Here is a 21,230-nt window from a genome sequence, read left to right as displayed (position 1 = left end):
AGGAGACAAAGATACACTATGATTGGAGCCTCGTGAAGAAGGAAAAGTGAGACAAAGTAATAACAATGACTGAGTCCTGTAGACCAGAAGAATTTGGAGTTTAGTAGCATGCAAAAAGAAGTCATTGGCAAGGTTTAAAGTAGTGAGGTGAAATCAAAAGGTGTGTTTTATACATGATTTTGAGACACAGACATCTAGAAAGAGGCATCAGCACTGAAGATGTAAATGTACAAATCATTAGCCATTAGAGAATATTGAAATCAGTGGGACTGGATTATATCACTTTCTTGAAGGGTGTGTCTGAAAAATTCTGAAGAAATTTTTAAAAGTTATATGTATATTTCATAACAGTAAAGTGGAGAGATTTTATTCCAAAATGAGTCATGTTATCAGTTAATATTAGTTACTTGTGTAATGATTGGAAAAATATGAATATATTTACCATTTATGTGGCCCAACAAAAATGTACTTGCTGTCTTCTGACTGGAGAACTTGGAAAGCCTTTACAAGAAAGTCAATCTATATTAAATTTTCTTTCGTATCATGTTTTAAGTTGCTAAAAATAGTTAAGGCAGCACTTGGCTATATTTAGCCTTATTGTTTTTTTTTCTACTTTTCTGGAGTTATTTATTTTTTGCTTTCTTTCAAGTAGTTTTATTGGGCAGGTATGATTTTTGTCTAAGAAGGAACTAAAACCATGCTTACCTGTGCTGTAGTAACAATGCATGTTTGCCATTGGGTGGATATAGAGATAGGAACAAGAATACATTACAGAGTGACTGTAGTTTTAGGCATCAGGAAAGTCAAATATTTGATTAGAACCAGCCTCATCACACTTTGGATGAGCTTAGTCTACCAAAGAACCCATTAGATCATCTTTCAGAGATGTGGGGATAAGCAAAGTGAGATGACCTCAATAAAGGGGATGTAGAAGGTTGAGTTCATGAAATTAGGGAAATTTGAGTAATATTTTTTTTGTATGAGATGAAGAATAGGAGAAAAATTGAACTGAGATAGGTTTTTGGAAGGAAAATAGAATCCTCTTCAGATGCATCCAATATCTTCGGGGTTATTGAAACCAGACCGGACTTCTGATGTCTTTCAGGATCATTCATCACTGCTGATGCGCCAAACCACAAACGACCAGCTTTTTTAAATGGAGAGAAAAAAAATCTTTGTGTTTGAAAATAACACTAATGGAAACTCCTTCTTGAGCGCGCTTAACATTCTATGTATTCTGTAAAAGCTTAGAGCTAAGTGGTTTTGGCTGTAGAATCTCCATGGAGAGTTAGTGACATTCTAGAGCCAGAGCCTCTTCAAATTACATCTGTGGGACTCCAGCTCAAATCTCTGTCAACACATCTCCTCTTCCCACCCTCTCCTCAGTTTCGTGAAGTCATTCCTTTTGAACCTCTGAGGGCAATGCTACGATAGAATTAGTGACACCAGAAGACAGTGCATTTTACACATAGGTGGAGACCTGTTGTGTATGGAAAATATATGTATTCTAAAGAATAATGACTTTCTGCAACATCTCATGTAACGCACTTCTAGAGCTATCTGTGAGGGCTGTGGAAAGGAAGAGCAAAACTGGAATAAAATTTCATCAACACACACATACTCTCTTTTCTAAGTTAAATATGTTTAGTATTTTCTATGTGATGTAATCACTGCTAGTATTTTACTCTCAATTTGCTCAGTGATTTTTTAAACTGTGTATTTATTTGTATGAAGCCTAGCATTGTACTATTTGATAGTTTGATGGTCTATTGGGACACCAATTGATGGAAATTGGAAAAGCAATATCTTGTTTGGATTAAATTACTGATTTTTTTTAAAAGAACATTCCTAATTCCCATAGTAAAATTCAGTGGATTTTTCAAAAAACTAAACCTACAATTCCAAGTCAAAAATTTTTTAAAAAAATTTTCACTATTCCAGAATCCTTTGCTTTTTAGATAATTTAAGTTTTAAAGTATATTACTGTTTAGTTTTCATAATTCCCAAGAAATATTTGAAAAAGGCAGATAGTCATTTATCTTGAAATAACTTGTTTGCTAACTTCCTGGAACTAATTTTGAGCTTAGAAATTTTTCCAAGTTAGAGGTTTATGTAGCTAAATTTTTACCTTCTCTTTAGAAATTCATCTCTAGCTATGTGAAATCAGCATTGGAGATGTAAATGTTCAAGTCATTAGCCATGTGACTTCAAACATGTGAAATTAAACTCAAAATTAGAGAATGAGAAATTTCTAGTTAGACTTCAGTTTACTTCACATTTTTGAAGATGATCTCTCTCACCACAGCAGTCTTCCTCTCTAGAATGCTTCAGACCATTAACTAGAAATAGTGCAATAATATTTGACATAGAGTAGATCATCCTATAATACTTAGGAATCTCCTTATGAAACATTGGTTATCTTTCAGCAAAAGATCCTGAAGGTTTTTGCTTTTGCCAATCCACAGTAGATTCATGTGTAGAACATTCTGGTTTATGTGAGTGAATCAGACTCTAAATCCTCATGATTCCAAGAATGATCAATAGTACATTGCTGGAATGCTTATAAGCCCAGTGGGCCTAACTGATGGATTCTAATTTGACCTGAGTTAATCTGATAATGTTTTGATAGGACACACAGGTTTTTATTTCCTAGATAGATTCATCCACATTGCTGGAGAAAAAATATCCAGATCCTTATTTGGGATTCAGTACTTCACCACCATCACTTGCAAGTACCACATCTTCTTTTCATTTTTTTTTATAAGAGGCTAGAGAATTAGGTTTCACATCATAGCTCAACATTTTTTCATTATTTGCTTTTATGGAGAAACCACTGAAAAATCATAACATGACATTCACTTTACTTGTTTCTTTTTCTTGGAATTGAAGTAGCAACGTGTTAATGTTCAGCAAAATCTCAATTTTTTTTCATAAAGCTTCAACTTGTGTTCTTTTCTATTTGGAATGTAGCAGCCAAAAACTATAAACAGGAAGCAGCCTGGGAGATACCACCTGGACAGCTATGAGCAATCAACAAGAAGACTTCGTCCTGCAGAAACAGAGGATATTGCAATAAAGGTTATTTTATTTCCTAGATTTGTACACAAAGAGAAACATTTATGTTACTCTTTTATGTTGAATTTCTGCAAAAGTGTCCCAAATTGTGTCCTCAAAATCTCTATACAGTGGTAAGAATCCTAATAGTACTTGGAAAAAAATCCCTAGATTTTTTGTCCTGTTTTTCCTGTTTCCCTAAATGTTTTACTGTTCTCATCTCTTCCTTGCCTCCCAACCACAGGTATAGCTCCAGCAGTATGATTTGGTACCTGGAAAATGAGCCTTTCTGGTGAATCTGCATTAAAGCTAGTATATAACATATCTCTGTGTTGTATGCTGTGGGGAGTGCTCTTGCATACATAGATTTATAGAGAACACCAATATTATAAACCCAGACGAGGAAATAAATTGTAATTGTTTTCAACCCAAAAGGCTTAAGCCAGCGTTATATGCCTTCACTCAGCTTCCTATCACGCCATCCTGCCTGTGGTGATCTCATTTCACACTCAGCTCTTTATACCCTCCTTAGGCTTGTGTGCTTAGGTAAAACTTAGAATAGGGAACCTCAGAAATGCAGGCTGAGGGACTGATGGCTGAGATGAGTCCCAGATAGAAGTCAGAAATGTGCAGGCCCTAGACCAGCTCCCTGCAGCAGCCAAGGGACTCTGGACATTAGAACCACCAAAGTCCTGGAACTAGCCCTCTTAGAAACCTACTTACCCTGGCTACTTCAAGTTTTCCAGCTCCCCTGCACTGTCCAAGGCAATCAGACAGCAAAGGAGGCTCAGTGGGGTATATAGTAGAGCCAAGAGTTACATTTATTTCTTGCTCTCCTTGACACCTGACAACACCTGTACCACAATAGGTATGCCACAACTGTAGCAAGTCTGTCACTGGAGGAAGAAACTAGTGCTAATCCCACCTCTAGAGTTTACTGTGCTTCTGAATAGCCACCATAGTTTCAAACTCACCTTTAAACTCCAATTTTTTTTATTCCTAGTGAAAACTCTTAGGTCCTAATAATTCATTTATCTTTTTGAGCTGTGTTTTATTGTGAAATACAATATACTAGAGATCATTACATATTTATATTTGCAAACTTCCTTGGAAATCCCTGGAATATACATCTTCGCACTCTCTCATACCTGCCCCTGCAGATATAAATGCCATTTTGACTTTCATATGTCCTTTTAAAAAAAGCATATTTTTAGTTTTTTAAGTTTAAATAGGTGTGTATATGTGTGTTTTGCTTCTTTTGTTAAATATTATGTATGCCTAATTTATTTGTGTTGCTGTGTGAAACCATAATTCTTTTATTCTCATTACTGCATAGTATTCCATTGTATGAATGTACCAGCACTTTCTCATCTGTTCTGCTTTGCTGACTTTGAGGTATCTCGCAGTCTGGAGGAACTATTATTAATGATTGCTGAATATTAGGGTACATGCATCTCCAACTTTCCTAGATAATGCAAAATTGTTTTCCAAAGTGATAATGCCAGTGAACATGTCTACCACCATGGACTGAGAGTTCCAGTTCCTCCATGTCTTCACCAATGCTTCTGATTTGCTGCCGTGTTGTATGCTAGGGGAGAAATGCAACTATATTTTACTGAGGTTTTAATTTGCATTTTTTGTTGTTACTGCTGACTGTCGGGTAGAGCATTTTCTCATATAGAGGTGCACCTCAACTTATGATGGGGTTCTGTCCTGGAAAAACTATCATAGGTTGAATATATTGTAAGTCAAAAGTGCAATTAACACGCCTGACTGACTAAATGTTATAGCTTAGTTAGTGACATGGTGCGCTGCAGACCATCAGATGTTTTTCCTCCTGATCACATGACTCTGGCATGTGCTGCTGCTGCTGCTGCTGTTGCGTGGCATTACAAGAAGGCATAGCACTGCACTTCACTAGCCCAGGAGAAGACCAGATTGAAAGTACTGTTTCTACTGAATGTGTATGGTTTTATATCATCAAAAAGTAGAAAAATAATTATGTCAAACCATCATTAATGGGAGACCGTGTGTGTGTGTGTGTGTGTGTGTGTCCCCATTTGGAGTTGAATTTCCTCTTTTGTGAATTGCCTCATTATATTTCCCTCTCCTTTAAAAAAAGAAATTGGCTTCTGCTATGTTGGCAATTATGTATGTGGCAATATTCTCCCACTCTGTAGCTTGGCTTCTCACTCTATTGTAACTTTCAATGAACAGAAGTTCTTCATTTTTTTTTCCCGGTACCAGGGATTGAACTCAGGGGCACTGAACCACTGAGCCACATTCCCAGCCCTATTTGAATTTTATTAGCAACAGGGTCTCACTGAGTTGCTTAGCACCTTGCCATTGCTGAGGCTGGCTTTGAACTCGTGATTCTCCTGTCTCAACCTCCCAAGCAGCTGGGATTACAGGTGTGTGCCACCACGCCAGGCCAGAAGTTCTTAATTTTAAGATAGTCTAGTTTATATAAGTTTCTGTTTATGGTTAATTCTTCTATTTATTTATTTATTTATCTAGTAATTTATTTATTTATTCTCATTTAAGAAAACTTTTCCTACTCAGGGGCTATGGAGATAGTTTACATTAGGTCCTAAAATCTTTGAATCTATACCTTTCACTTTTAGTACTTTTCCCAGGAACACTTAAACAGAACCACATCTCAGCCCTTTTTTATACTTTATTTAGAGACAGGGTCTTGCTAGGTTGTTTTGGGGTTCCCTAAATTATTGAGACTGGCTTTGAATTGCAGATCCTCCTGCCTCAGCCTCCTGAGTCGCTGGAATTACAGATTTGTGCCACCATGCTCAGATCACTTTTAGTCCTTTAATCCACTTATGATCAATTTCTGTGTTTAATATTAAGTAGGGATGTGATTAGTAGAAAAATTAGTAATAAATAAATTGTAAATTTTGCTGGGCATGATGGGGCACACCTGTAATCCCAGTGGCTCTGAAGACTAAGGCAGGAGGATTGTGAGTTCAAAGCCAGCCTCAATAATTTAGTGAGGCCCTATGCAATTTACCAAGAATCTGTCTCAAAATAAAAACCAAAAAGGGCTGGGATGTCGCTCAGTATTTAAGTATCCCTGGGTTCAATCCCAGAAAAAAAAATCAGTAGGAAATTTAGTACTAGTTATTTCACTACTTTTGGTAATATATCAGTAAGATCTTATTTAATTTTAAGTATGATAACTCATTTGCCCTGGCCTTATATATTAACCACTGTCCCTATCTATCTTCAAATACAAATCAAGGATATATTCGTGTATGTATTTATAGCATGCAGGTCTTTATTTTTCTATGGCCTATTTGCCCAGGTTTTCACTGTTTTGGTTATTATAGCTTTCTATTAAATACTGATATCTAGTAGAACCTTATTGCTTAGACATTATTGCTATTCTTCTTCTTCTGTTTTGGGTTTTTTTGTGGGGGGAGGGGGTACTAGGAATTGAACTCAGGGGCACTCAACCACTGAACCACACCCCAGCCCTAATTTTATTTAGAGACAGGATCTCACTGAGTTGCTTAGTACCTCGCTGTTGCAGAGGCTGGCTTTGAACTTGAGATACTCCTGTCTCGGCTTCCTGAGCCACTGGGATTACAGGTGTGCACCACCATGCACAGCATTTTTGCTGTTCTTCTTAGTTATGCTTCACCCTGTGGAGGAAAGAGGTAGACCTCTGGGTCCACATGTCTAAATTTGTATTTTTCTTATATTTTGACTTGATGTTTCCTTACCTCTTGCTTAAATGAGATTTTTCAGAAATTATATTTTATTCATCATTTTTACCCATTTCCAGCAGGAAGAAATAGACAAAGTTCTGTATAATTGCCCTGCCTTTAAAATTAAAAAAAAAAATTAATTCAGATGAAATCCACATAGTAGCAATTAATCATTTTAAAGTGAACAATTAACATCCAGGATGTTGTGCAATCACCTGTACCTAGTTCCAAAACATTTGCATCACCCCAAAAGGAGACCTTACACCCATTAAGCAGGTGCTCTCTAGTTCTGCCTGCCCCTTGGCACTGTCAACCACCAATCTGCATTCTGTCTTTATAGATTTGTCAGTTCTGGATAATTCATATAAATGGAAGCATACCATGGGTGACTTTTTTGAGCCTGTCTGGCTCTTGCCTTTAATGCTCCCAGATTTACTCTCCAGCCCCAACGTTATGGTTCCAGCTCTAAGCACTTGACACGAGTGCTTAAACAAGCTTATATCCTTGCAAAATAGGTAGTGTTGCCATAGCATTTATGTGCTTTCAGTTTGCTTAAATGTTTTTATGATAGTTTGCTCCATCTAACTGCACCCTGACATTCTGTAGCATGCATGACTGCATTTTATTTATCTTTCGTGACGGTCATGGCTGGCTGAGCAGAGGTTTGAACTCTCCTTCATCCTCCCTCTATCACAAACCCTAGTATAATGATCATTATTGTATCCATCCTTATGTAAACCTTACATGCAAATTTGATGTGTTAACTGGTTTCCCAAGGTCAAACAGCTAGTTAGAAAGCCAAGATTTTAACCCTGCTGGTAGAGAAATGAGTGCATTTTGTGCAAGGCAGGAGGAGATGAAAGTATAAATTTTAGCAGAGGAAATTGACATTGGCCTTCTCCCTGTCTTTCTGGAATGGAGGTTGTGTCCTCTTTTACTTCTGTGTAGCATCAGTACAGGAGGTGATGCTACATCTTTAGCTCTTTGCTGTTATTTTCAGACCATGTCTTTCCCTCTGGTGAAGCTATGGCATTTTCTACCCTTCTCACAGCTCTTAACAGAGGACCTCTCAGTCACTCCCCTACCTTGAATGAGATGTTAACACCTCTTGCTTATTCCATCATTCTTCCTTTGTATTAACTCACATGGGTGTGATTTAAACTTCTAAATTCACAGCCTATCTTGCATCCAGCTCAGAAACCCTTTATCTACTGTCACTCCACTTGCAGGACCTCCCCTTTGTTCACCCTTGGTCACCACCTGAAACTGCTCCCCCTCTAACATCTTACTCCATGTCACCGACAACAAAATGTTACTAACCAGTCACTGAACAAAATCCTGATCTCGAGCTTTCCCAAGCATTCACCTTCATGCTTATTGTTTTTTGACTTCATTGAAATCTCCAGCATCTTCAGCTCCCCCGACTTTTTTCTCCCAGTCCTTTATTACACTTCTGTAGCAAACTAACTTCATGACTTCTGCACATCTATAACCAGGCTGCTGAGTGCCATGGATAAAATGACACAAAGGCACTGCTTGGCACAGATTTATTATCTCCAGTTTCAGTGACCTTCAGGAGTTCTCGTGATCCTTGCACATGCCTCTCTTCAGCATTATTTTCCACACCTACAGTATCTATTCACCTGTCACCACGGTCCTCCCACCTCCTTCTCCCTCTTTTACTCCTCTTTCTGCAGATAACCTTAGCTCCCAATGCACTGAAAACCTTGACAGTGTCACATGGAGCCTCTCAACTTCATGCTGGCTCTCTTCCAAATGCATCTATTTTGGTACCTCTTTTAGCTTCCTTGCCTGCTCTCTAACAAAGGGCTCCTCCACCTCTGAGGCTATATAATTTCTTTGCATGTCATTTGTCGTTTTGCTACAGTATCTTCAATGCCTGCACCAGCCAACTCAGTCCCTAATTTCTCACAACATATTTTGTTATTTTCTGATCTTTGGTCAATTCTTACTGTAGTACTTTACCCAGAAATGCATTTGTTGACATTTAGTATGTTTTCCAAAACTAGCTAAAGGGCCTCTTCTTCCAAAATTTTTTTGACTCATCCTAGATAAATGATTTCTTTTCTGAACTGCTATTGCTCTTATTGCCTGTCCTATTTGGTACTGATCCTGTGCTGTCTTGTAGTACACTTATCATATGCATCTTGATGGTGGGATAAGTTTGGAGACATGCATCAAGCAGTTTTGTCCCTGTGGGGACATCATAGAGTATGCAAAACAAGGTGACTACAACCTCACTAGACAGTATAATTTTACCAGGCTGCCCTTTTCTACACAACCCATCATTAACAGAAGCATCACTACACAGTGCATAACTTGTCTTTCCATGGTCTGTTTACTTAATCAATTGCAAGCTCCAAGGAAGCAGGGATGATGCATTCATTATAACTTCTTTGTAGCCTACACCAGTCCTCACACAAAGCCTCACACAGCAGGTGCATAGACAATATGTGTAAGGTGATCAACCATTCTGCCTGTCTGTGCTCCCTCCTTCCATGACCCATCCTTAAATAACTACATGATAGTTATTAATGCTGTGCCATACATTGTACAAGTTAGAGAAAACCTGCAGAGGAAAACCCAACCTTGCCTTTTCAAAGTTTTTCATCCTTTATTTTACAAAGATCTTTTCTAGGGCAATATTTAGTTACAATTTAGATGGCACCAATTCTTTTCAAAAAATTCCTAAATAAGAATGTGCTCAGAAATTTCATCATTTGTGGTTTTGAAATAAAATTCTAACTTAAGAGCTAGGCATATCTTTAGTTCCCCCTGACTTTTCCAGCACCTTTTTTGCTCTCGTCTTTGTCTGTTTCACCTTCCTAATCCTTGGGTTCTGTTACATCTCCTTTCATTTCCCATTTTTACAACTATGAAGGTCATCAAGTCCACATGACCTACTAAAGCAAATAGACTGTTGGGATGAACGTAGGGTCTTGTGGACATTTATACCACCCAGAAGTGTTGCCTCATGTCTGTGTTTATTTCCTGCCCCCTTTACTCTTTATTTTAACTTCGATGAACAATGGTCATTCTACATCTTTAGGAATTTCATTAATACAGAGTCTTCCTCAGCCCATAAAGTCATTTTGTGAGAAAAATCTGTGGTTATTTCTGTTCTTCATTTTATATCTTCGGGATTTGGGGAGTTGTCTTAGTACTGAGAAAGTAATTGGTGTAAGGATTTCTTTGGATAATATTTGGGATGATTAATTTTAAAGATGCTCAGATACAAATGATCCAGTAATCCCAAACTTTTAAAGAAAATCCCTGTGATTTTTAGCATTCTTCAAAATATCACTAATTGAAAGATCCTCCTTTCACTTTGATTCTTCTTTGTTTTTTATTTATACCACTAGTTACAACTTTCTACTAGAATTTTTACCATACCTCATTTTGAAAGTCTCAGCACTATAAAAAGAAAATACATTGAAATTAGAAATATTCTGTAGTCCACATAGATGACTTAATTTCTGTATTCATATTCTCTAGGTCACAAATGGATACTTTTCATGGGGCAGTGGTTTAGCTACATTATCCAATATAGACATTCGAATTCCAACAGGTAAGAGTCCTTCGTTATACATTGTTATACTTTGTTATACACATGTACATTTGTAATTGTTATTTTTTAGAAAATATTTATTTTTTAGTTGTAGTTGGACACAATACCTTTATTTTTATTTATTTATTTTTATGTGGTGCTGAGGATCGAACCCAGGGTCTTGCACGTGTGAGGCAAGCGCTCTACCGCTGAGCCACAACCCCAGCCCCGTAATTGTTGTTTATAACAATCATAGTTTTCCAAGATAACTGAGCTTCACAAAAAAAGGACTTTTAAAGGACACAAGCAGTTGGTTAGGATTACCTATTTGTACCATGTTGCTCATGAGCTGCTATATCACTGGAGGATGACTAGAATGATAAAGCCTGCCTTTCAACACAAAAGACAATCTTTGAACAAGTTATTTACTGCTGGTTAGTGCCACTTAAACAGTGGTATAATTGATTTCTCATTTTGTGTGCAAAAAGCTTTAAAAAAAGCACATATGTAAGAAAACTATTTTCTATTTCTGAAGAATACTGATGAAGTTTTCAAGATATTTAAGACTCAGTTACCCCATAATTTTATTAATTTGCCATTTATTTGTTTATTTTTAAAGTAAAATAGAGAAAATGGCATTTCTTTTTTTTTGGTATATTATTACTTGTTTATTACTTATACTGTGTCTTGTTCCAAGAGAAAATAATATTTCTTTGTACATAAATACCACATTTTCTTTATCTATTCATGTGTCAGTAAACATCTGGCTTGTTTCTCTATCTTGGATATTCTGAATAATGCTACAGTGAACATGGAGTGCAAATATATCTTTAAGGTCCTAATTGTAATTATTTTGCCTCTACACTGAGATGTGAGATTGCTGAATCATATAGTAGGTCTGTTTTTAAATTGAAGAACTGCCATTCTGCTTTCCATAGTGGCTGTACAGTTCTGCATTTCCAGTAACAGTCTATAGGGTTTCCATTTCCCCACATCCTTGCCAACACTTGTTATCTTGTTTTTTACAATAACTATACTAACAGGTGTGAAGTGATATCTCACTGTGATTTTGATCAGCATTTCCTTGATTAGTGGTGTTAAACATCTTTTTATATACCTGGTTACAATTCCTATGTCTTCATTGGAGAGATATGTATTAAATTCCTTTGATCATTTTTTAAATTGTGCTATTTCGCCCCCCCCCCCCAAATATTTTCTCCTATTTTGTCAGTGAATTTTCCCGCTGTTGATCATTTTCTTTCCTGGGCAAAAGGTTTCTATTTTGATGTGGTTTTACTTTTCTACTTTTTGTTTTGTTGTTTTTGATTTTGATGTCAAATCCAAGAAATCATTGCCAAATCATTATCAAGAAGTTTTTCCCCTATTTGTCTTCGAGGATTTTTATATTTTTGTGTCTGGCAGTTTAGTCTTTAGTTCATTTTGAACTGATTTTTGTGCATCATGCAATCTATCAGTCTAATTTCATTTTTTGTGTGTGAATTTTATTTTCCCAACATCACTAGTTGAAGAAACTATGCTTTCCCCATTGCATTATCCTGCTGTCTCTGTTGAGGATCTGTGGTATATGTGGTTTATTTCTGGGCTCTCTCTTTTGTTCCCTTGGTCTCTTTGTTTGTCTTCATGTAGCAGGTACCTCACTGTTTTGAATGCTGCAGCTTTGTAATTGTATTTTGAAGTAAAGAATTATGATGTTTCCAGATGTATTCTTATTTCTGAAGATGGCTTTGGCTATTTGGGTCTATTGTGGTTCCATATGAGTTTTAGTTAATTTTTCAATTTTTGTTAAAAATGCCCTTGGGATTTTGATTGAGGTCACATTGAATCTCTAGATTGTGTTCTAAAGTATGGACATTTTAACAATATTAATTCTTCAAATCCATGAACATGGGATATTTTTCTACTTATACTTGTGTTGTCTTCAATTTTTTTTATTACTGTTTTGTAGTTTTTAGTGTACAAGCCTTTCTCCTGTTGGCCATGTTTATTCCTAACAGTTATATACGATCAACAAACTGTCCATAAAGGAAATTTAGAAAACAATACCATTTATACCCAGGTATTAAAGAGAAAAAATAGAAATAAAGCCAATAACTTTATTTGAAATATCTGGATAATTGAATAGAAATATTTATTTGACATGGCCTAATGGTCAATAGGTTAGTACTTCTCCGTAATATCTGCAGGCCCAAGTGAGAATTTAGGGGGAATGTCTTAGTAACTTAGTTCAAATCACTTTCACCTCATTTATCTATTTTACTCAAAACTTCCTTTTTCTCCTGAGTGAATTGAATAATAAATTTAAAACTAATCTAGATGATTTAGGAAATTATTTCATTGCAGTCTTTAACAATTTCAGCAATTCTTCGTTTTAAGATAATAAGTTAAGACCTACATATTTTAATTTTTCTTTTCTTTTCAACAAAGACAGATACATCAAGAAAGGAGCTATTTAGATGACTTTATTGCTAGAAACCAGACCAGGCCCTTCATAAATGTGTTTTTATAAATGTGTTTTTTCCCAGTTAGCTGAACTGCTAATTTTTTAATAAATTACAAATCAGTTTTGAAATGTGTTTGCCGTCTCTTACAACATATGATGACTTCTGATAATAGTCAATGGATTTCTAATTTCTGCTGTTAGATTTGTCTCCTAGATTAAGTTATCTCTCCTCTTGGGGGCCATCATTTCTAAATGTGTCTTAATTTATTTCGCTGAAAGTTACTTTCCATCTTCTTTATTATCTTTTCATTTTGTCTCTCTAGGTCAGTTAACCATGATTGTGGGTCAAGTAGGATGTGGGAAGTCCTCTCTCCTCCTCGCCATCCTTGGTGAGATGCAGACACTGGAAGGGAAAGTGCACTGGAGCAAGTATGTGTATTTTTCAGTGGTTTCTGTTGTTCTGTTACATATCTGATAATCTTTCAAGGGAAATATTTAGAGTAATAGACTCCCATGTTATGAGTGTGAGAACCTCTTACAAATAAGCACAGTTTCTAAAAAAATTAGTGGAAACCTTAAATGTCATAAAGAAAAAGTTTTAAAATGATTTATTATAGAGGTTTAGAATGGTATAAACTAGTATGTTGTAGAGATAACAGTAAGGTTGGGGATATAAAGACATTTTTTAGGTAAATAAATGGGTAGCACTAAAAGAAAAAACTTAAAATTTTATTTTATAATAAAATAAGTTATGGGAAACTTGCATTATTTATAAAGCTTACATGCAAACAAAACTTGAGTGATTCAATAGAGAAGAAATATTAAATGATGTTTCTCAGAATCTTCATAAGAGACTATGAATTAGAAATTTCTCCTCATGCTTAATGTAGACACCAAAAGCATCTGGTTAGAGATGTATGGGTCAGACAGGTATGTTGTGCAACTCTAAAAAGGTAAAAACTGAGATATGGTGTGTCATCTCACTATTGGAATGGTTAGTTTTGGGTCTTCAAAGAACATCATGGTAACATAAAATTATTTAGAACCATAATAACATAGAATTGAGTAATTTTAATTTTTTTAAAACTAAATCATATTTATTTACTTTGGCCTACATGGTAGACTTCCTATATGTAGAAACTGGTTATAGCTTATTTAAGAAATCAGACTATCTGCTTTTGACTCTAAATCAGGTGTAATTTGCCTCCAGGTATATTTGGCAGTATTTGGAGACATGCTTGGTTGTTAAACTGGGAAATTGGGCTGCTGTTGTTTAGCTAGTAGGCATCAGAGATGCTGCTAAACATCCTACAATATACAAGGAAGTCCCCACAGCAAGGAATTATCTTGTCCCAAAAGTCAGTTGTGCTGAAGTTGTAAAATTTTGCTCCTAACCTACAAGTATTCTTAGATGTCATTTTGTACCTACTATCATGAGTCCTATTGTGACTTAGTCTGCTGTTTACATATGCAGACATCCCTCAAGGAGTACAGATGATTTATAAGCCTATTCAGAACAGATTCCATTTTAAAGACTAAAGAAAAGAAAGAAATGCATAGATGTAAAATTTGCCCTGGAATCAGTGTAGAACTGTAAAGTTTGTTTTCAGTGACTTTGACAAAAGAAAGAGGCTGAGAAACATTGAGTGGACATTGTATCCCTATTGTATAAATCTACAAGATTGTAGCAGTGAAACGTTTACAGAATGTTGAGCAGAGAGCTCAGTAAGTAATTGCTACCTCAGTTTGCTTCATGGCAGTTTCCTGTCAATCACTAAATTCAGGCCCTCAGAGGTGTTTGCCCTGCCACTGTCATCTCCCTTCTTGGATGAGGAACAAACCCTACAAAATTAAATTGTATTGTGTGCCAGAAAATGCTTGAGGTCACATTTTCATAGCTCTATGAAGTTCTCATAATCAGTTCTCCAGTGTTACTTTTATTTCCAGGCCCCAGTGCCAGTTAGACCAAATTGACTCCCATTGTTATCATTACTTTATTAATGAATAAACAGATGACATGAGGATATGGAAAATATTTTATGCAATCTAGTTTTTTTTTTTTTTTGCTTTATTAAGCTTATGTGTCATTTATTTCCTGCCTTGTTTTTTAAAGATCGTATATTTTTTAATTTAAAATGACAGAGAAGTTACAAAATAAAGGTAAGGAAATCAAGAAGGAAAACAAGGTTTAAATAATAATCTGAGAGCTGTGGATATAGCTCAGTTTGTAGAGTGTTTGCCTCACATGCACAAGGCCCTGGGTTCAATCCCCCACACATAATCATCATCATCATCATCATCATCATCATCATCATCATCTGATAAGTTAATAGAAATTTGTGAACTGGAGTTTTGTTTAATTTAAAAAACATGAACTATACATTCATTCATTTGAACTTCATAGAAGGAAGCAAAGAAGAAAAGATGAAATAAAAGTATACTCAATAAAATTAACAATTTTCTCTTTTTGGAAAAACTATGACAGAAATTTCTCCCATATTAATTTTTTAAAAAGTCAATAAAAATTACTTAATGTTTAATGTTCTCAATATTCCTAAAAAATCATTCAAAACCAGATTTAATGTGTCAATTAACTTAAAAATTGAAAATATCACCACAGTTTATTTTGTAAATGCTTTTTGAGGGTTTAGAGGGCACATGGGAAGGAGTAAGGGATATGATGAGACATGTTTTTATATCAGGAATGTTCGGAGGATCTGAACTTTGTTTTAAAGAGTTATTTGTGATTTCTCTTTTAATTCTAGAAAAAATAGTTATATGTCCAGTTCAATAAGCAAGGGCATATAAATATTAATTAGTATTAATATACAGCTAATTTAGAAGTCATCAGTATTGACAAGATGATGATTTAGATTTTTTTAAAGCTTAACACAAAACCAAGTGAAGCAATTAACTAAATAGTTCTTCTTTCACCATTTCACGTATCTCTGATTGCATAAGTTTTATTTTCAATTGTATCTTCATAGAATGGCATCAGCAAAATCCAGGAAAGTTCTCTGACCTACTGCAGTGAGAAATATTTACACTGGCAGGAGAGAAGGCACTGCTGTTCATCTAGGACCCATTTACATGGGTAGAACCTGGTACACCAAGACACTCTTAGATGCTTCTTAGATACCTTGGCCCAGTCTGACGTGTTATAGACCTAGAGGAGAAAGATGAGAGAAAGGAGAGAAGAACTAAAATATTCTTTAACATTGCTGGAATGCCAATTTGCACATCATTCTTGCATCTGGGTGTGCTTTACATTTGTTGAAAAGCAAGTGTTCTACCTGAATGAAGTTGTCATTTCCTGAGTGTCATGATATACATTCATACCTAATATTTTTGGACATAGGACTAACATTCCTTATCTGATGGATGGTTCCAGTGAGAGAAACCAGAATGCGTAATAATCATGTGAGGAATAGCTGATGTTTATGTTTGTTTTCTTTTCTTTCTCATCCATGCCACCAGCCATTCTATTCAAGATCCATCTATCCTGATGTTTTATCTTTTAGCACCTTGGTGCAATCTGCTTTATAACAGTGATTCAGCATTTGAAGACAGATGAATTAAAGAGTTATTCTTCTTTGTGTGACTTTGCTTGGCATGAAGGAATAATAATTCAATAATATATTGAGTCAACTTTCCTGGATCATCATGTTTTTGTCAACATCTAGCTTTCCTTCTTCCAAATACTGTTCCTGACTTAAGTAAGCTTGAAAAAGTCACTTTCCATTCCATAATGTATCAACCATAATACTTGGAAGTTGCTAGTAAACCAACTTTAACTTTAACTTTTAGAAGAAAACACACACAAATTCTACATGGAGAGGCATTCAGAAGTGAAATCCTATTTTCCAGAAGGAGATTTTCCATTTGGTATCTTTGCTGTCTCTTATTGCCTTTGGCGCTGTTCACTACCCCACTATGGTGGAAGATGAGTCTAGACATGGAACAACTGATTTTCATGTTACCAAATAAGGTCCAATTTTGGAATTCAGAGCTGACTCTATTTCTTTGTTTTGGAAGGGGAAAAAATAACCTTCCACATGGATTTTGATTAACATATTGTCATGTGAGAGGGTGGAAATAGGTGATCTCCAGAAGTAAAGGACTGTAACGTTACTTATGGAAAATGTGAGAGAATAGGATAATTTTTAATTTGCTCATGGAAGATGAATTCTTAGAAATGTATCTATATCTACCTTCCCTTTCTTCCTCTAAAAAGTAATAGATGTATAGCACATTTTATTTTTACCCTCATAGAAAAATATACCTAGAACTTTGGAGGAAAGTTCTCAGAAATTAAGATCTCCTCTGTGCTCTCTTGCCTTTTTAAGAACTGACTACTTTAATTATCACTTTTATCTTTACTTCTTGCTCTTCACACTCCATTATCCTCTATTAAAAAATGGCTTTGCCTGTCTTTCAAGCAACTGGGACATTTCTCTTTTCAAAAGAGCAGTCTACCACACTCACCTCCTTTCTTTTCTTTCATTCTGTGAGTGGCCATCTGGACAAAGTTCTCACCAATGCCTGCGTAAGGGCTGGGTCCCACTTGTTAGTTCTCAAACCTACTAAACTTCTTCATAGCTTCTGACACTTCACCACTCACGACTCCTTGAAACCAATTCATTTCTTGATTTCCATGACACTTTCATTTATTCACTTACCAAAAATATTTATTGTGTATCTATTACATACAAATCATGATATTAGTTGTTAGAGGATAAATAAGTAGATAAGGATAGCCAGGCCCCTATTTTCATGGAAATTTACTGTTTACCAGAGGAGACCATGAGAAAATAAGAAAAAAAATATATTTAATTATTCTTTTATATAAATACCAAGAAGGAGAAGTACAAGATTTTATAAAAACAAAATGGGTGACCTAACTGAATAGGGCCAAGAAGGAATTTCTTAGGGGGAGGTGAATAAATTAATGACCATTTGACCTTGCATTTTAAGTGTAAACCAAAATCAATGAGTAAGAAAGTCAGGAGCTGCAGTAAAAGTTGTGATGAAAGAAGTGGAAGAATACTCTAATTCTCCTTCCATCCTTTTGACTGCTCTTCTGAGTCTACTATAGACAATAGGAACTCCTTCAATCATCCTTTAAATTATGACTTTGATTCTGATACTCTCTAAGTACTAATAATACCTACTATACATTTTGAGACAGTCTTCCTTCTGAAGACCCATAGCTCTCCAAAAAGGCTTATACAAGCTGCAAATTCAATACCTACAAACTGGAATTCTATCCCTCATATCTCCAAATCCTGCTTCTCCTCCTGTTTCCTGATTACGCTGTATCCTTATCCCCTAAAATCAGTTGGTGGGTGCCTAAGTCAGAGCTCAATGCATCAACCTAGACTCCACTTTCCATCACCCTCAAAATCTAGCCAATTACTATCTCCATTCTTCCAATTTTCTGATGCCCATCCTTACATTTCTATGTCTATTTTAGTTTCCCTAGTTCAGGTACATACCACTTAATGTGGACCACTCACTCTACTGGCTTCTTAATTTTTCTGCACACTGTTGGCAGATTTACCTTTCTGACATGAAACTCTAACTACTTCCCTCTAGCTTATAATCTTGTATTGACTGACAGAGAAAAGAATACGGGAAATGTCCCAAAGACCTTTCATGACCTGGACCCTGTTTAACTTTTACAGCTGCTATTCTGCCATTCATTCCACCCACCCTTGACACTGTGCTCCAGGGGCATGAACTGAGGGTAGTCCCTTCAAATCACATATTCCAGCCTCCCTCTTTCTTCTATTGTCAAGTCGGGTGTTTATTTCCTTAGCAAAGTCTTCTTTTATCCTCCCAGGACTTGAAAATACTTCATTTTCTGGCCCTTCTGCTCCTGATTGAAATTATTAAAATGTAATATGGTCTTCTTACTAGATTCTGAGACGCTGAAGCCATAGCTTGCTGTCTTTCTTTCCTTATATGTGTCATACATGGTCCAGTTCCTAGCTTTTACCCCATTTCTGTTTGTAGCTAAGAAGACTCTTACATCTATTATCTATCTATCTATATCTATGTATCTATCTATCTGTCATCTATCTACCTATCTACCATCTATCTTTTTAATTTTGACCCAAAGCCTACTGCAGCTACCCTCCATTCCTTTCCTTTGGTAGATAAAGCAACATCATATCCAATTCTTCATTTTCTATTTTCACCTTAGTCCACTGCAATCTGTTTCTACTTCTACTACTCCAATAAAACTATTCTTATCCAAGCCATCAATGGCATCTTGGCATATAGCTCATTGAAACCTTTCTAGCCATTATCTTCCTTGACCTCCTAGCCACTGACATCATTACCAATACCTTTCTTCTCAAAAGGTCTCCTTGCTTAGTTTCCAATAAAATTTACAGTCCAATTTACCTCTTAAAATTTTGCCTACTCCTCTTGATTTCTTCTCCAGATTTCTCTTGATTAGCCATTTTGATGAGCAGTGACATTTTTCAGGATTCAGTATTTATCCTTTTCTACATCTGCACATACTGGGTACAACACTTCCTCTGATTTTAGTTTTCACTCTCTGCTCCTGATCTTTTATTCTCTTATGAAACAAGAGCCATTACATGAGCTTTTTACTAATAAAGGATGGAATCCAAAGTTTCAGTATCCAAGATATATATTGTGAAAGAAAACACTCCAAAGTTTTTCATTTGTCTCTCAGATCTCTTTCTTGAGTTTGAAATTCTGCTTCCTGGCCGTAGTCATTTGGTTGTTTCTTAGGCACTGAATATGTTAAATGCTGCTCTATCTCCTTCTCTTACCACTGTAGATACTTTCTCTTTTTTTCTCTTGACTCCTTATTCTCCTTCAGTCTCTCCCTCCAATCAGTCACAATGCTAGCTTTCTCAATGTGTCTCCCTCCCTCCATTGCTCTGATTAGGGGCACTGCCTTCTTATCCTCATTACCCTGACAGCCTCCAGTGGTCTCTGCATCACCTCCAGTCTTATTCCCTCCAATTCACTTGTTACCTTCCGCAATGGGAGTAATGTCTCTAAACAGAACCTTTCTTTCTCTCTCCTGATTAAGCCTTTTCAGTGGTTTACAGTTACTCTAAGGAAAAACTCAAGTCTTGTAAAATGGTTTATAAGCACCTTCATTATCTGGCTTGCTTAACTTTTTAAGTTTATTAAGTCCTTTTCTTGACTTAAACACACAATTTAGCCATGCTGAATTTATATCCGTTCCTTGTCTGAGCAGGATACCTGATGGCCGTCCAATCTGTATTTTCTCTAGTCTAAAGTACTATGGATCTTTTATTCATCTAACCCACTCTTAATTATTCCTCTGCCATTAGTTCTGCTATTTACCCTGATTAGTCAGAAGTGGCTTGGGTATCTGCGATCCAGTACCGCCCTGTACCTCACCTATCTTAGTGTTTCTTCCTTAGGGTTTGGAGGGAGTTGGACTTCCCCCCAAAAGTGAAATAGCAAGAAAGAAGGAATGGATCCTCCTAGCCCACTGTATCTCTAGTATTCTCTATACTAGGAGGAGATTAATAAATATTTTAATTAGTATTGAAAATAGCTGGACTTTAATCAGTCATTATTGAGTAAGTTCATGACTTTCAAATCCATGTCTCCAGCCTGGGATGACATTTTCAAATGTCTGATGAGCCTATCTACCTGGTTAATCAATATGCAAACCAACCCATTAATTTCTGTTATACACCTGCTCTTCCTCCTTACTTCTCTCTCTTTTTCAGATTAGCTAAAACTATTGAGGTCATTTTATGGCTTTTTATAGCTTTTTAAAAAATGAAATCTAAATGTCTTTGTCTCTAAAGCATATTCTGTAGAAAATATTGCTAGGAAATTGAGTATTTCATTACTTGATTTTTTTATGGATAACCTGAAAAAGGGAATAATCATTATTGATAGGAATTTTTAGTCTGAGATAGTTTCTTCCTGTCTCCATCATCTATATCAAGATGTCATTAGCAGTATGCAATAGGGAAAATAGTCCTTAAAAATTCTAAACCAAATATCACTACATAATGCCATTAGGTGAATTTTCACCACATAAAGCATATGAGATTTTCCACAAATAGGATTTATTTTTGTAGTTCCTATAGGCTTAAACATATGTGTGATTATTAAATTCATATCCTTCAGAATGATACAGCTCAACAGAATCTGTTATAAAAATTAGGATAATAAAACAAATCAATTTTTCCTCATAGGTATAACTAAATGCAATTAGTCAGAGCTGACTTTTTACATAACTCACATAATTATGATATTCAGATATTGTAGTTAGACATACCATATATGTCTGTTTTTCTTACAAGCTTCTGTGAGCCAGCTATGTTTTTTGTATCTTCTATGGTTAAACCCCCAAAGTATTTCTTCTATTCATGCCTTAAGGTAGTTACTTATAAAT

At 35.8% G+C, this 21,230-nt stretch overlaps 1 protein-coding gene across 11 annotated transcripts in view; it reads left to right on the top strand.

The window, feature by feature from the left end:
- Positions 1–21,230, top strand: part of Abcc9 (ATP binding cassette subfamily C member 9) — a 128,336-nt gene that overhangs the window by 41,799 nt on the left and 65,307 nt on the right. For 10 of the 11 annotated variants that reach the window (XM_048787292.1, XM_048787293.1, XM_048787286.1 and 7 more), the window contains 3 exons: positions 2,971–3,078; positions 10,293–10,365; positions 13,129–13,234. In XM_048787292.1, the coding sequence (XP_048643249.1) occupies positions 2,971–3,078; positions 10,293–10,365; positions 13,129–13,234 (287 nt within the window). The other variant, XM_048787296.1, reaches the window with a different exon arrangement.

The sequence above is a fragment of the Marmota marmota genome, unplaced genomic scaffold, assembly GCF_001458135.2.
Source record: "Marmota marmota marmota unplaced genomic scaffold, marMar, whole genome shotgun sequence".
Lineage (NCBI taxonomy): Eukaryota > Metazoa > Chordata > Mammalia > Rodentia > Sciuridae > Marmota > Marmota marmota.
The sequence above is the reverse complement of the archived record's forward strand: the minus strand, read 5'-3'. Positions and strand labels throughout refer to the sequence as shown.